Source organism: Aspergillus glaucus, assembly GCF_001890805.1.
Source record: "Aspergillus glaucus CBS 516.65 unplaced genomic scaffold ASPGLscaffold_15, whole genome shotgun sequence".
Lineage (NCBI taxonomy): Eukaryota > Fungi > Ascomycota > Eurotiomycetes > Eurotiales > Aspergillaceae > Aspergillus > Aspergillus glaucus.
The window spans coordinates 168976-181369 of NW_019170467.1; the positions used below are offsets into that span (position 1 = coordinate 168976).

The 12394-nt window shown below is 49.4% G+C and overlaps 6 protein-coding genes across 6 annotated transcripts; 4 read left to right on the top strand and 2 right to left on the bottom strand.

The window, feature by feature from the left end:
- Nucleotides 1–845: 845 nt before the first annotated feature.
- ASPGLDRAFT_83546 (KRR1 small subunit processome component) lies at nt 846–2273 on the top strand. Its single transcript, XM_022550221.1, has 3 exons — nt 846–935; nt 1045–1317; nt 1378–2273. The coding sequence occupies exons 1-3, from the start codon at nt 876–878 to the stop codon at nt 2143–2145; spliced, it is 1101 nt and encodes a 366-aa protein (XP_022399047.1). The 5' UTR covers nt 846–875; the 3' UTR covers nt 2146–2273.
- Nucleotides 2274–2421: 148 nt separating this feature from the next.
- ASPGLDRAFT_152965 (putative bifunctional fatty acid transporter/acyl-CoA synthetase (FAT1)) lies at nt 2422–4838 on the bottom strand. Its single transcript, XM_022542317.1, has 5 exons — nt 4407–4838; nt 4194–4349; nt 2979–4125; nt 2773–2922; nt 2422–2709 (listed from the first exon to the last, which is right to left on the bottom strand). Exons 1-5 carry the CDS (start codon nt 4690–4692, stop codon nt 2541–2543), a joined length of 1908 nt encoding a protein of 635 aa, XP_022399048.1. The 5' UTR covers nt 4693–4838; the 3' UTR covers nt 2422–2540.
- An 800-nt stretch (nt 4839–5638) lies between these two features.
- On the top strand, nt 5639–7353 carry ASPGLDRAFT_152967 (putative peroxisomal 3-ketoacyl-coA thiolase (Kat1)). The gene is made up of 5 exons (XM_022542318.1): nt 5639–5799; nt 5858–5953; nt 6015–6863; nt 6916–6980; nt 7035–7353. The coding sequence occupies exons 1-5, from the start codon at nt 5701–5703 to the stop codon at nt 7183–7185; spliced, it is 1260 nt and encodes a 419-aa protein (XP_022399049.1). The 5' UTR covers nt 5639–5700; the 3' UTR covers nt 7186–7353.
- Nucleotides 7354–7453: 100 nt separating this feature from the next.
- On the top strand, nt 7454–8700 carry ASPGLDRAFT_49135 (ML domain-containing protein). The gene is made up of 3 exons (XM_022547038.1): nt 7454–7939; nt 8002–8218; nt 8274–8700. The coding sequence occupies exons 1-3, from the start codon at nt 7710–7712 to the stop codon at nt 8367–8369; spliced, it is 543 nt and encodes a 180-aa protein (XP_022399050.1). The 5' UTR covers nt 7454–7709; the 3' UTR covers nt 8370–8700.
- A 218-nt stretch (nt 8701–8918) lies between these two features.
- ASPGLDRAFT_37097 (H(+)-transporting V1 sector ATPase subunit F) lies at nt 8919–9523 on the bottom strand (the record flags this gene model as incomplete). Its single annotated transcript, XM_022544777.1, has 5 exons — nt 8919–9059; nt 9119–9256; nt 9329–9362; nt 9423–9457; nt 9512–9523. The coding sequence occupies 5 exons, from the start codon at nt 9521–9523 to the stop codon at nt 8919–8921; spliced, it is 360 nt and encodes a 119-aa protein (XP_022399051.1).
- Nucleotides 9524–9791: 268 nt separating this feature from the next.
- Nucleotides 9792–11583, top strand: ASPGLDRAFT_49137 (Nur1/Mug154 family protein). Its single transcript, XM_022547039.1, has 2 exons — nt 9792–10179; nt 10268–11583. The coding sequence occupies exons 1-2, from the start codon at nt 9922–9924 to the stop codon at nt 11300–11302; spliced, it is 1293 nt and encodes a 430-aa protein (XP_022399052.1). The 5' UTR covers nt 9792–9921; the 3' UTR covers nt 11303–11583.
- The last annotated feature ends 811 nt before the right edge of the window (nt 11584–12394 follow it).

Here is a 12394-nt window from a genome sequence, read left to right on the forward strand (position 1 = left end):
GAAGAGAAGTTCAGCAGGGGGAAGAGAAGCGCCGTCGCGGGTACGGAACCAAACTGCTGGGACAGGCATACGAACACCAGTTGATGCCCAACATTTGAACCTCAGCATTGGCCACTGCAGTAAAATGAAAACAGGAATGTTTATTTATTGCTCTCTGTCTACAATTTACGGCAAATGATCATTACTATACAACTTCCATGGCGTCTTGTCTGGACCATGGTTGGCCCCCAATTGACACTTCTGCTCGATTACATCCCTCCAACAAAATCGAATGAAAAAAGCTCTATATAATCAGGGGTTCTGGTTTGCAATTCGCTTGATTCTCGGGACTGATCATGTAATACTAAATAGAAGAGCTCATGTAGGCAAACCGAGATGGGCGGATATCAAGAGACCACCAAAATACTCCCGAAGCTCTCATAGTCTCTGGGAAAGCAGTGTGGTATAATTTCTCATGCTCAGGTCTCAAAGAAGGATACAAAGATATCACCAAGCGTCAAGTAGCAAAGATCATCTCAAGTTGGCTGGCACGTATTTCACATCTCTGCCGGCATTCGGGAGTCTCATACTTTGGATATCTCGAGACAAGCAGTGATCCTTTATCGCCAGCAAATAGCATGGAGAAAGCACGATACAGAGAACATGGACCATTCTTTTCTTTCGACGTCCTCTATAGACGCGCTTGGGCGCTTACGGCGCAAGATTTAGAACTTGATGCCTTAAGGGTGCTTTGTTAATGCCTTGATTACATGGCTACAAATAATATCCTAATCGGGTAAGCGGCCGCTCTGGGCGGGCAGAAAAAAAGTTGGAAATGGTCAGAAAACCACCCATTCCATTCGACTCTTCCGATCAGCTGCAACACAGACCTCAAAATGCCGTCGACGTATAAAAGAGAAAAGCCGTGGGACACGGACGATATTGATAAGTGGAAGGTGCGTCTGCAGCATAGGGATTTTTTCCATGTTCCAAATGATTTTTTTTTTTTTTTTTTTTTTTTTTTTTTTCCCTTGCTTTTGCTAATCCGCAAATTTGCGACAACAGGAGGAAGCATTTAAAGCCGATGACAACCTTGGCGGAAGTTTTGCAGAGGAATCGTCTTTCGCTACGCTTTTCCCCAAATACCGTGAAGTCTACTTGAAGGAAGCATGGCCGGTTATCACGAGAGCGTTGGAGAAGCTTGGAATCGCGTGCACTCTGGACTTGGTCGAGGGTAGCATGACTGTCAAGACGACCCGGAAGACTTTCGACCCTGCTGCAATTCTGAAGGCGCGTGATCTTATCAAGTTGCTGTCGAGAAGTGTGCCTGTGCAACAGGTCAGTGCCGTTTATTTCCCTCATGTGGTTTGCTTGAGACTGACATCGTCCGATCGCTAGGCCCTCAAAATCCTCGAAGACGGATACGCATGCGACATCATCAAGATCCGCAGCCAAGTTCGCAACAAGGAACGATTCGTCAAGCGTCGTCAACGTATCCTGGGCCCCCAAGGTTCCACACTGAAAGCCCTCGAGCTCCTCACCAGCACCTACATCCTCGTCCAAGGAAACACCGTCTCCACCATGGGCCCCTTCAAAGGATTGAAGGAAGTTCGCCGTATCGTAAACGACTGCATGGCCAACATCCACCCGATCTACCATATCAAAGAGCTCATGATCAAGCGAGAACTCGCCAAGGACCCTACTCTCGTCAATGAATCCTGGGACCGATTCCTGCCCAACTTCAAGAAGCGCACTCTCTCGAAGCGTCACCAGCCGGCCAAGGTCACCGACAAGTCCAAGAAGGTGTACACTCCTTTCCCTCCTGCGCCGGAGAAGAGCAAGGTGGACTTGCAGATCGAGTCGGGCGAGTACTTCTTGTCCAAGGAGGCCAAGGACCGCACGCACAAGGAGGAGGTTATGGAGAAACAGCGCCAGAAGCGCGAGGAGAAGATGAAGGAACGCGAAAAGGCTTTCATTGCACCCGAGGAGCAAGATGCTGCCGCGAAGGAGGAAAAGAAGGAGAAGAAGGAGAAGAAAGAGAAGAAAGAGAAAAAAGAGAAGAAGAGAAAGCGCGAGTCTGAAGCTGAGCCAGACGTCGAGAGCTCCGAAAAGAAGGAAAAGAAGAAGAAGAAGAAGAGCAAATCTGCAGAAGATGCAGAGGATTGAATGATATAATTATGTTGTTCCTGAATGGTTTCTTCTTTTTCTCGAGGCGCTTAGGCATAGCATGGGCTGGAGTTCTTTTCTACTCTTTCTGTACTCTTCAAAACAAAAACTGTGGATTGAATTATTTACAATGTTGATATCTATCTCAAATACCAGGCAGGCAGTCTTTTTCGAATATATATATGGAGCACGTCCACTCATCATGAGCATTCGTAACACTTTTTGTGCACAGAATAGGACACTATTCTCTCACTTTCCAACTAGCAAGTGGAATTCCATCTAATAAAGTGTTGATATTACATTTGCAGAGCCCTATAAGTCCTAGTAAGGTATATCCAAACCTATATACAAACATTCTAATGACCAAAATAAAAACCAAATACACCAGAGATTGATCACAGCTTAGCCTGCCCACTCTCTATCGACGACCAACTCTGCGCATCAAGTCTCTCATATTTCGTCCCATTCAGCCAGTACAGCTTATCCCCCTTGGTGTCGGCAGGATCCCATCCTTTCTTGACCAGATCACCCTTGGCTTGCTTGAAGGTAGCGCTGGTTGCGACCCTAGAACACATGTTAGCAAATTGTCCTCTGGCATGTGGTTGTGGAGGTAGGTAGTGGGCGTACTTCTTGACCAGTCGCACGAGGCGTGGGACGGCGTACGTTGGTACGCCCTTCGTTCTGAGCTGACGATGGAGGTCACTGATGAATTCGTTCTCTGTGGCTGCGGATGCGTCTTGGAGGGTGACTCCTGCGGCGCCGGCTTGGCCGTCGTACCTGTGATCAGAGGGTTGGTTAATCATTTGAGTTTCAAATGAGGGTGTGCAATTTACCCATTCAGCCTCACGCCATAGACCACTGCATCGTAGACACCTGGAATTGAACAGATATGATCGCGAACTTCTCCCGCGCTGACGTTCTCGCCCTTCCACCGGAAAGTATCTCCCACTCGGTCCTGGAACTTCACCCATCCAGCGCTATCCCGGACGACCAAGTCTCCCGAGCGTTGGAAGATATCTCCTTTTTCAAACACATCGCGAAGCAGTTTCTTCTCCGTCGCATCCTCATTGTGAAGATACTCGATAAGCATACCGCGGTCCCTAACCCGTCCAATGGCCTCTCCTTCCTCTCCAAGCGCAGCCTTGACACAGAATCCCGTCTGTGGGTCGCGATAGGGCATTTCCGTCTCAGTCTCGTATTTGACGATGAAGACCTCGTCCTCGAGGTATCGCTTGATAGCGCCCGAGAACCCAATCTTTCCGGCGCCCCATGTACCAACACCCCAATTGTCGAACCGGGCTACTCCTTCTGTGGAGCGGTAGAATTCTCGGATTTCGGGGACTGCGAAGCGCTGGCGGAAGACTTCCCAGATGTCTTCTCGTAGACCGTTTCCGACGGCTACAATGCACGAATGGTCTTTGTCATAGGGGGACGAAGGAGTTCCTAGAAGGTAACGGCAGAGTTCTCCGATGTAGAGGATTCTAGTGGCTCTTGAATCGTGGACATCTTTCCAGAATTGTGAGGCGGAGAATTTGCGGCGCAAACACAATGTGGATGCATTGCCAACCGAGTAGCATAGACCAGTGAAGAATGCGGTGCCGTGGAAGAGCGGAAGGGGAGAGTAGGTGCGCAAGGGGTAGTACTTGGAGGGATTGTCAACATCGACGGTCTGAGGGGTGGATGTGACCAATGATAGCATATTCCTGATAGCACAGGCTTTGGGCTTCCCCGTCGTGCCGGAGGTGTAAATGAGCACAACGATATCGCTGGGAGACTGCTTAGCCACTGCAATTCCTGAGGACGAGTATTCTTGCAAGTCGGCTGGTGTGACGAGCTCGACCGGTCCGGGTGAGACTCCCTCGAAGGATGAAAGGCTCAGCGCAAAATGAGGCAAGTCGGAGCATACAAACTGCGACAAGTCCGGTGTTGAGATGATTGATTTCGATTGGGAAACGTTGAGACAGTGTATGAATGTGTCATCTGTTTTAAGGTAGGACGCACGTTAGTTCTTTCTGTAAAGTGATGCTCACAGGAACATCAGTACATACCTCGCAAACTTGTGTTGATAAGCGCAGCCACGACACCCAGCTTTGCACAAGCATACGACATAACAACCATCTCAGGGGAATTGGTCATGAATACGGCAACTGCGTCGCCGGATTGGAGGCCCCTGGCATGAAGTAAAGCTGCCATTCGGTCGACCACTGCACGTTCTCATCAGTATATTCCGCGCGGAAGCAATTGTGCAGGGATACACTCACGATCCTTCAATTGATAATAGGTCCAGGTCTTGTGTTCAAACCATAGTGCCTCCCTTGAACCATGTCCATCCACATCCACTGCACGCTCCAGCATCCTATAAATTGTCGTTGAGTCTCCCAAGTCGGCAATGTGCTGGCCCAATCGCTTCATCCAGGAACGATCGTTCCTAATTGACGAAATGTCTGTAGAAACCCCGAGCTTCGCATCGAGATAGGCCCCTGCTGTCACCGCAAGGGCTGATGCCATCGCCATGGATGGCGCGCTGATGTTGGAGAGGATATCCATGAGCTCCGTTGATGATATTATGCGGCACTGATTAGTTGGTATAGATCATAAGAGTATTCCGTAGTATCCGAATCGTTGCGTGCAATCGCCTCTGTGGCAATTTTCTGGTTTGGTTCAAGCAACGATAGCCCTTGCGTCCTCAAAAGGTATACCGGACTACGCAGTTGGTAATATCTCGAAGTTATATCTGGTCAGACTAATAGCGACCTCCAAACCGGAGTCTGGACGCGGGGTCCGCTAGCTACGCGATTTGCCGGTCTGGAATGCGTATGGGGTACTCCGTACTGTACTCCCGTAATGTCCCCAGGTACTCGTTTCCCCGGTTAGTCTCTTTGCCGTGGACCTCGATCCAAACTAGCTGTTTGTATCTGTGTACTCCATACCCGGGTTTAGACATAATGATGTGCTGCATGCCATGAGCGTAACATCATGGCCAATACGAAGGCCAGCTTCCTTCTCCATTCTGTCCCCATACTGTATGGAGTCCATATCAAGACAGTCTGATTCTGGATGCCTTTCTTATCGCCATAGCCGTTTATCTCCACCGAATCGTCTTGTCACCCCAATACATACTGCCAAACCGCTTTCGACCAATAATCGTCGCTGGATCTACAACACCGAGAACCGAGGCGTCCGTTGTGACAGTATCATACAGGATCCTGTAATTATGGACGGCATTGTATATCGGTTCTCGCAAGGAGGCAAGAGAAGGAAAAAGCGTCGTTTATGAGAGTCTGCGATGTCCTTGGATCATTATCATGCGCCTGGATCCGGCGATCATTTGGCGTGACGAGTCACTGTACCCCGGAGTAAAGTGACCTTCGGTTCGGCTTAATATCTTGAGGTCCCAGATGCCGCGGTCCGTACGGGCAAATATGGATAATGCCCCGGACCCCGTAGTACAAAATACTGGCTTAGGGAATTGAATTGATTCTTGACACTCTTTAAGTTGCTCTGTCATTCCTATTCCATCCTCCCATTAAAAATAAAACGGTTATCATCGCGACCATGTCTTCGCCACAGCAACGCTTGTCTTCTATCACAAACCAGGTGTCTGGAGGTGCCGCCGCCAGACAACAACTCCTGTCCAAGCACCCCGATGATGTGGTAGGTAGAAGTCGACATGGTGATTCTTTCTAGGACCGAGGCTAAGAATCTGTTATAGGTCATCACATACGCTGCGCGCACTCCTCTTACCAAGTCCCGGAAGGGTGGATTGAAGGACACCTCCATTGACGACTTGCTCATTTCGCTTCTGACGGTATGTCTCAACCAATTGCTTATTATGAGAAGCACCGTACCTGACATCTATTTGTGTATAGACTATCCGCGAAAAGTCCAACCTCGACCCCAACCTCGTGGAGGATGTCTGCGTCGGCAACGTCCTTGCTCCTGGCTCTGCCTATGTCGCCCGTTCCGCCGTTCTCGCCGCAGGATACCCCGTGACAGCTGCTGCATCCACCGCGAACCGATTCTGCTCCTCCGGTTTGCTCTCAGTTCAGAACATCGCCAACCAGATCATCGCTGGCTCGATTGACGTTGGTATTGCGGTGGGCGCTGAGAGCATGAGCACCACCCCCGATGGCGGTGCACCAGAGATGTCGGATAAGATCTTGTCGCACCCGATTGCGTCGCAGAACCAGCAGCCCATGGGTCAGACTTCGGAGAACGTCGCCGCTCAGTTCAACATTCCCCGTGAAGCGCATGACCAGTTTGCTGCCAAGAGTTTCCAGAAGGCCGAACATGCGCAGAAGTCCGGCTGGACGACCGACGAGATCGTCCCTGTCCAGACTAAGATCAAGGACCCTAAGACCGGTGAGGTCAAGGACGTGGTTGTCAACCGGGATGACGGTATTCGCTATGGTACTACTCCGGAGTCGCTGGGCAAGGTCCGTTCCGCGTTCCCCCAGTGGAAGCCCAGTGCTACGACAGGTGGAAATGCCAGTCAGATCACCGATGGTGCAGCTGGGCTTCTTCTCATGAAGAGATCGCGTGCGCAGGCTCTGGGACAGCCCATCGTGGCCAAGTTCTGCGGAGCTACCGTTGCAGGTCTGGAGCCCCGTATCATGGGTATTGGGCCATCCCTCGCTATTCCTAAGATTCTTTCCAAGTTCAACCTGAGCAAGGAAGACATTGATGTCTTCGAGATCAACGAGGCTTTTGCATCTATGGTAAGTATAATTCGGTCCTGAAAACAAGAAACAAACGGCTAATTTAACCTAGGGTGTCTACTGTGTTAACAAGCTCGGACTCGACCTCGCCAAGGTCAACCCCCGTGGTGGTGCCATGTAAGTGACTGCTTTCCTCATTGTATCCGACTGGTAGCTAACTGATTGTTCAAGTGCTCTTGGTCACCCGCTGGGTTGCACTGGTGCACGCCAGGTTGTTACTGCTCTGTCTGAGTTGCGGCGACAGGACAAGAGAGTCGCAGTGACTTCGATGTGTGTTGGAACAGGCATGGGTATGGCTGGTATCTTTGTTTCCGAGCACTAGGGTATAAACTTATGAATGTAATTATATTAATGATGAGTTTGTGAAATCTTTGTCTGTGCTTGTACTACTATATCGACATCCGATATCGCTACGGTGATAAGATCAGTGGGTCACCCGACAGCTATAATCAAAGGTATCCTAAGATAGATCTAAGTCCATTATGCTACGTTGCTGCATTATAGAATGTCAAGTCGTAATCAGGATCAAGACAGTTATAGACAAAACGGCATCCCCCCCCCCCCCCCCCCCCCCCCCCAAAAAAAAAAAAAAAAAAAAAAAAAAAAGAGCCGAATCCTGTGATATGCCGTGGTCAGGTGCGTAGTACATCACGTGTGACCATCACCGCTTCTCCTCATCCGACGCAACGATCTCTCCAATGCACTTCTTTCTCCCCATCTCGCCATCGCTGAATTTCTCCCAACACAAGATTTTTAACTAGCCATTTACTCCAGACACTGCGATTATTCCCTGCCTTCTAATCACTTCGTGAAAGAAGGACAACGGCAGTTTATCATCCCGCGACAATGAAGTTCTTATCAGCTACCGCTGCCTTGTTCGGCCTTCTCGCCCCCGTTTCCGCTGCTGGATCCCTCCAAGCTCGTGCTCCCGCGTTCTTTGACATCTCCCAGACCCCGATCAAGACTGCTGGTGATATTCCCGTGAAAGGAAACAACCCGTTGACTTACTGCGCCGACCCGTCGAGCTACAGCTTGGATATCAAATCGGTCGACTTGACGCCGAACCCCCCTCTCCCGTATGTTATCGATGCTCCTAAACGATACGGATAACCGTTCATAATCTAATACTTGTGTCTAGTGGTAAAACTCTTGTCATCGAGGCTGCGGGTACCTTGCATGAAAGAATCGAGGAGGGTGCTACCGTGCTCTTGGAGGTCAAGTATGGCCTGATCACCCTTATCAGACAAACCGCCGACCTCTGCGAGCAAATTGAAAACGTCGACCTCCACTGCCCGTTGGAGAAGGGTGACATGGTTCTGAAGACGCAGGTCGATTTGCCCAAGCAGATTCCGCCGGTATGTGACTAGAATACGGATATTTATAACAACGCAAGCTAATTTGTCTAATTAGGGTAAATACTCTGTTCACGCCGATGTCTATAACAACGACGAGAAGCAGGTTACCTGCCTTGAAGCTCAGAACATTGAATTCAAGTTCAAACGCTAAATTTATACCCCCATTCACGGTCATGTCGAATACGGATTATTGTTGTTGCCTGCCTTAGTTAACGATGCCCTGATATTAGTGTTTTGTTTGCACACCTGATGCTTTTTGCTTTTCCCAGCGATGCTGTCTGTCCTTTACGAGATCCCATAATGTGCCAACAACCCTATGCTCTTCCGTTTGCAGTACGGAGTAGACGCTACTAGACCCTCATGGTGTTATGACTTCTGGGCGTTTGTGACATTTGCTAAGGTCTATCGCAATTAACTGCATGTTAGCTAGTTCTGCACGTTGTAACAGCGTAATAACATTGCATATATTATTATCGCATAAATGGCCGATGGATAGTCGTATCATTCATATATGCAGACATTTCATTTGCAGGACGAGTTTGGGTATCTCTTCTCCTCTGCCCTCTGCCCTCAGCCCCCTTCGCCACTATATCGATTCTCGTGATAATGCGTTATCGTATTTGTTCCCCAAGCACCGGATAGCATAGATAGATCAACAACAGAAAGAAGAAGCAACCAGAAAACATAAAAGCACCATAGTTTACTCTCCAAACAGCCGTCGCACCCGCTTCAGCACACTATCCTTGTCCGGATCGTACGGGTGGTCTTTACTTGGGATCTCGAGCACGGCGGGGAATGGTTCGGCGAACGAGTCGACACTTGCCCTGATGCGTTCCGCAATCTATAACATCCAATTTATCAGTATGTGACAACCCGGGACGTACGATGGATGAGACGAACATGTTGGTTGACCAAAACGATGGCAATATCTTGTCTCTCCTTCGTGAAGTCGTTAAACGCTTTCTCGATCGTGGATGTCTCGGTCTTGGAGTCGACGACTAGGAAGTTTCGTTGGGCCTCCGGGCCATCTGTGACGTGCTATTTAGAGACAGGACTATGTTAGTATACAATGCTTTGATATCGGATCATTTCTCGTCTTCTTGTACTTACCCCAATGCCCGCAAGGAGAAGACCCGTTACGGAGCTGATGACGGGGACACAATGTCAGTAAAGGATCGGTTCTCAATATCGCAGGTTGTATTACTCTTCATCACCGATGACCGCAAGGAATTGTCGGCCCTGTTATTCCAGTCAGTCCTCTTCTGGCTTCCGTGGTATGGATATTGGACGCACCTGAGCCGTCATTATGGGAGAAGTGAAGGGAAGAACGTCGCGGCAAACACTTCAAGTAATCAGGACTCGGTTCACAAAATCCTCCTCAAACCCAGCAAGTATAGAACAAAGCAACGAGGGAATAGAAGTACTCCAACTGCTGTTCTCGACCGGACGTCGTCATTAACTAGTTAGCTGTCGGAGACTGGATTATGTAAGCCGATCTCCGGGCCGCCGCTTTCTGTGTTTACACCATCGCTACGGAAGAGCTGTCTGGATCTTTTTCTTTGGATTTTTCTTAGGCCAGACTGTACCAACAACTTGGACTTAGTGATCTCCTGATCCCGCTAAACAAGCGCAGATCAAGCTGGTTTTCTCAGCTGCCAGCTCAATATTCTCTCCTGCTTCCTCCTTTTCGCATCGCATTCACCATGCCCCGGCTCGTACGCCGCCAACCGTTGGGGGAGCGCATCATGTCTTACCTGAATCCGTTGGACTTTCTCTTGTGGTTGTCGGGAGAAATTGATGCGAATGACTGGGATCAGTTTGAGAAGGACTGGGCGCTGCCTGTCGGGGTAGCATTGAATGTGGTCTTTTTGATTGCGAGAGCGAATAGCAGGCCCAGTGGCAGCGAGGCCGTGGATGACGTCTTCGGTGACGATGGAGGAGTTCCCTGGCTGAGTTGGTTTGTATGTCTTGCAAAGAACCTAGCGTCGTTTTGAGATTGGATTGGATTGCCAGGAGAAACTTGCATAACTAACGGAAGTTTGTGCTTAGGCGTCCTTCGTCGTTCACCTACTGGCTGGTTTCTCCGGCTTCAATGCCTTCTATACCTTCTATCGCAAACGCCATTACCGCATGTTCGAAGTGTCGATCGACCAAGCCCCCGCGACCCCTTCTGCTCAACGAGTGCGTGTGGATTCAACTCCCATGGCAGCCTCCCCGTTGCGATACTTTGCGAATGCGATTTCGGGGTCAGCCGAGTCGAGGGCGCATCCTGATGCGCAGCGGGATGTCTGGGAGCTTGCAGTCTGGGATCCATTGCCGATTTGCGTTCGGATGTTTGGCATGTTCAGCCCGGGCCATGTTCTGGTTTATTGGCTTTTCCTGCCTACTCAGGTGTCTGATCCTCGGCCTAGCGTTACTATCGTCACTACGTTGTTCTTGACGGCTTTGCTATCGGTGCAAATGTCTTTCCTATCTTCGTCGTTTACCCAGCAAGCAAAGGATTCTGCGCTGGTACAGAAGGAAGTCCTTCGAGAGTACGACAATAAATATGTGCATCCCCGTACGCAGCCTTTGATGAGAGACGTTGGCACCCAGTTCTCTGAAGAGGAACAAAAAGCCAATCGGGTTGATACATTTACCCCGACATTCGTCATTCAGCGCGGATTCAAGACCAGTCCCCATCCAAACTACGTTAGCCATGTCGACCCCGAAGGAGTCACTCCCAGACGTCAACCTTTCACAACCCCGACAACTACGTCTTATAAAACACCCAGCCACTTGCGTGATGCCTCGCCTGCCGTACGTCCCTCTGTCACTTCTATGCGACAACCGCAGTTCAGGCCTGCCACGACCAGCACCGGCGATGGAGGTAGTCTCGGTATCTATTCTCATGCCAACTCGCCTCTTCGGAAAGCTACGTCGACAAATCCTGAACGCCGCGTCCAGAACAGCGGAGACTTCTTCTACAAGGAACGTGGGACTCCGTTGAAGAGATCATCAAGCCCATTGAAGAAGAGCATTGTACCTGGCGGTGCCAGTTCAGCAGGCCAATACAGTGCTCGTCGTGATACTGGACGGTTTTAGGAGGTAATGGGTGCGATCTCTTGGGATAGTATATATGGATCATTGGGGAGTTTTGGGGGAGCATGGTCTTTTAGTATTGTCATAGCATTGGGCGCGGCGTGGCGTTTCGGGGCTTTTTGTTTCTATAATCTTGTCTTTTTACTTTTGTTTCTGTTCTTGAGGGCAACCGCATGGTTTGCTGGGACCAGTCCTATATAACATGTATTCTGTACTTTTAAACAGAAGATATCATTGCAAACGCAACTGCCTATGCATCTTCCCGCCTAAAATCTTGTTGGAAACTGATAGGGCTTGTGTCTGAATTCCACTTAGTAATGTCACCCAAACAGGAAATCGATCATGAAACCACCATCTATCGCATCTAACTCTTCAAGGCGAAGGAACAGTGCATTGTCTATCAAGTCATGTCATGCCCCTTGTCAGTTAGTTCAATGAGAATGTCTATGGGAGAGAATAAGGAGTGCCTCGACCATGATGTCTCCCGACTCGTCATTTAACTCTTGCTAAATGTCACCGACTAGAAGCAGAATGATATGCATATGACCTGATACAATGACCATATATCGAAATGTCGACATACCGGCTACGGCATACGAAGCGTTGGCTTGCATTCCCGGCGTCCCCGACCTTGTGCACCCGGTACATTCCTGAGCATGACCAGTTTGATTGGAATAACATTCCAACGCCCCTCATTACATATGCACTTAATTACCAATGAGCACGAGCAAAGCAGCGTGCGGCCGCAATGTAATTCCGTGCTTTCTCACCACTCCCTTCCTTAACCCCCCCCCCTCCCCATATGGTACTTCCAACGACGTAACCATTCTACAGCCACTTCGAACCAGGCAATTCACCACCAGCCCCAACCTCCCGTTCGGACGGTATGGGCTGGCCCAGAGTCTTATTATCTCCTGAGAGTCAAATCTATTGATAGTCATTGTTACTCTTTCCAAAAGAATTGGCAACATGGAGAAAGATTTTCAACTACCCAACGAACATCTTCTCAACTTGAACCCGCGGCTTCGTAATAACAGCAAATCAAATCGACAGCCTGCCATTACTGCTAATTCAAAACTGCCGCAGAGTCGAGAG

Coding starts and splice junctions, on each gene's coding strand:
- ASPGLDRAFT_83546 (XM_022550221.1), top strand. CDS start 876: ATGCCGTCGACGTATAAAAGAGAAAAGCCGTGGGACACGGACGATATT. Junction 936..1,044: donor ACGATATTGATAAGTGGAAG/GTGCGTCTGCAG, acceptor TTGCGACAACAG/GAGGAAGCATTTAAAGCCGA. Junction 1,318..1,377: donor GAAGTGTGCCTGTGCAACAG/GTCAGTGCCGTT, acceptor TCCGATCGCTAG/GCCCTCAAAATCCTCGAAGA.
- ASPGLDRAFT_152965 (XM_022542317.1), bottom strand. CDS start 4,692: ATGGATATCCTCTCCAACATCAGCGCGCCATCCATGGCGATGGCATCA. Junction 4,350..4,406: donor CTATTATCAATTGAAGGATC/GTGAGTGTATCC, acceptor GAGAACGTGCAG/TGGTCGACCGAATGGCAGCT. Junction 2,923..2,978: donor TATGGCGTGAGGCTGAATGG/GTAAATTGCACA, acceptor CTCTGATCACAG/GTACGACGGCCAAGCCGGCG.
- ASPGLDRAFT_152967 (XM_022542318.1), top strand. CDS start 5,701: ATGTCTTCGCCACAGCAACGCTTGTCTTCTATCACAAACCAGGTGTCT. Junction 6,864..6,915: donor ACGAGGCTTTTGCATCTATG/GTAAGTATAATT, acceptor AATTTAACCTAG/GGTGTCTACTGTGTTAACAA. Junction 6,981..7,034: donor AACCCCCGTGGTGGTGCCAT/GTAAGTGACTGC, acceptor TGATTGTTCAAG/TGCTCTTGGTCACCCGCTGG.
- ASPGLDRAFT_49135 (XM_022547038.1), top strand. CDS start 7,710: ATGAAGTTCTTATCAGCTACCGCTGCCTTGTTCGGCCTTCTCGCCCCC. Junction 7,940..8,001: donor ACGCCGAACCCCCCTCTCCC/GTATGTTATCGA, acceptor ACTTGTGTCTAG/TGGTAAAACTCTTGTCATCG. Junction 8,219..8,273: donor TGCCCAAGCAGATTCCGCCG/GTATGTGACTAG, acceptor TTGTCTAATTAG/GGTAAATACTCTGTTCACGC.
- ASPGLDRAFT_49137 (XM_022547039.1), top strand. CDS start 9,922: ATGCCCCGGCTCGTACGCCGCCAACCGTTGGGGGAGCGCATCATGTCT. Junction 10,180..10,267: donor TTCCCTGGCTGAGTTGGTTT/GTATGTCTTGCA, acceptor GTTTGTGCTTAG/GCGTCCTTCGTCGTTCACCT.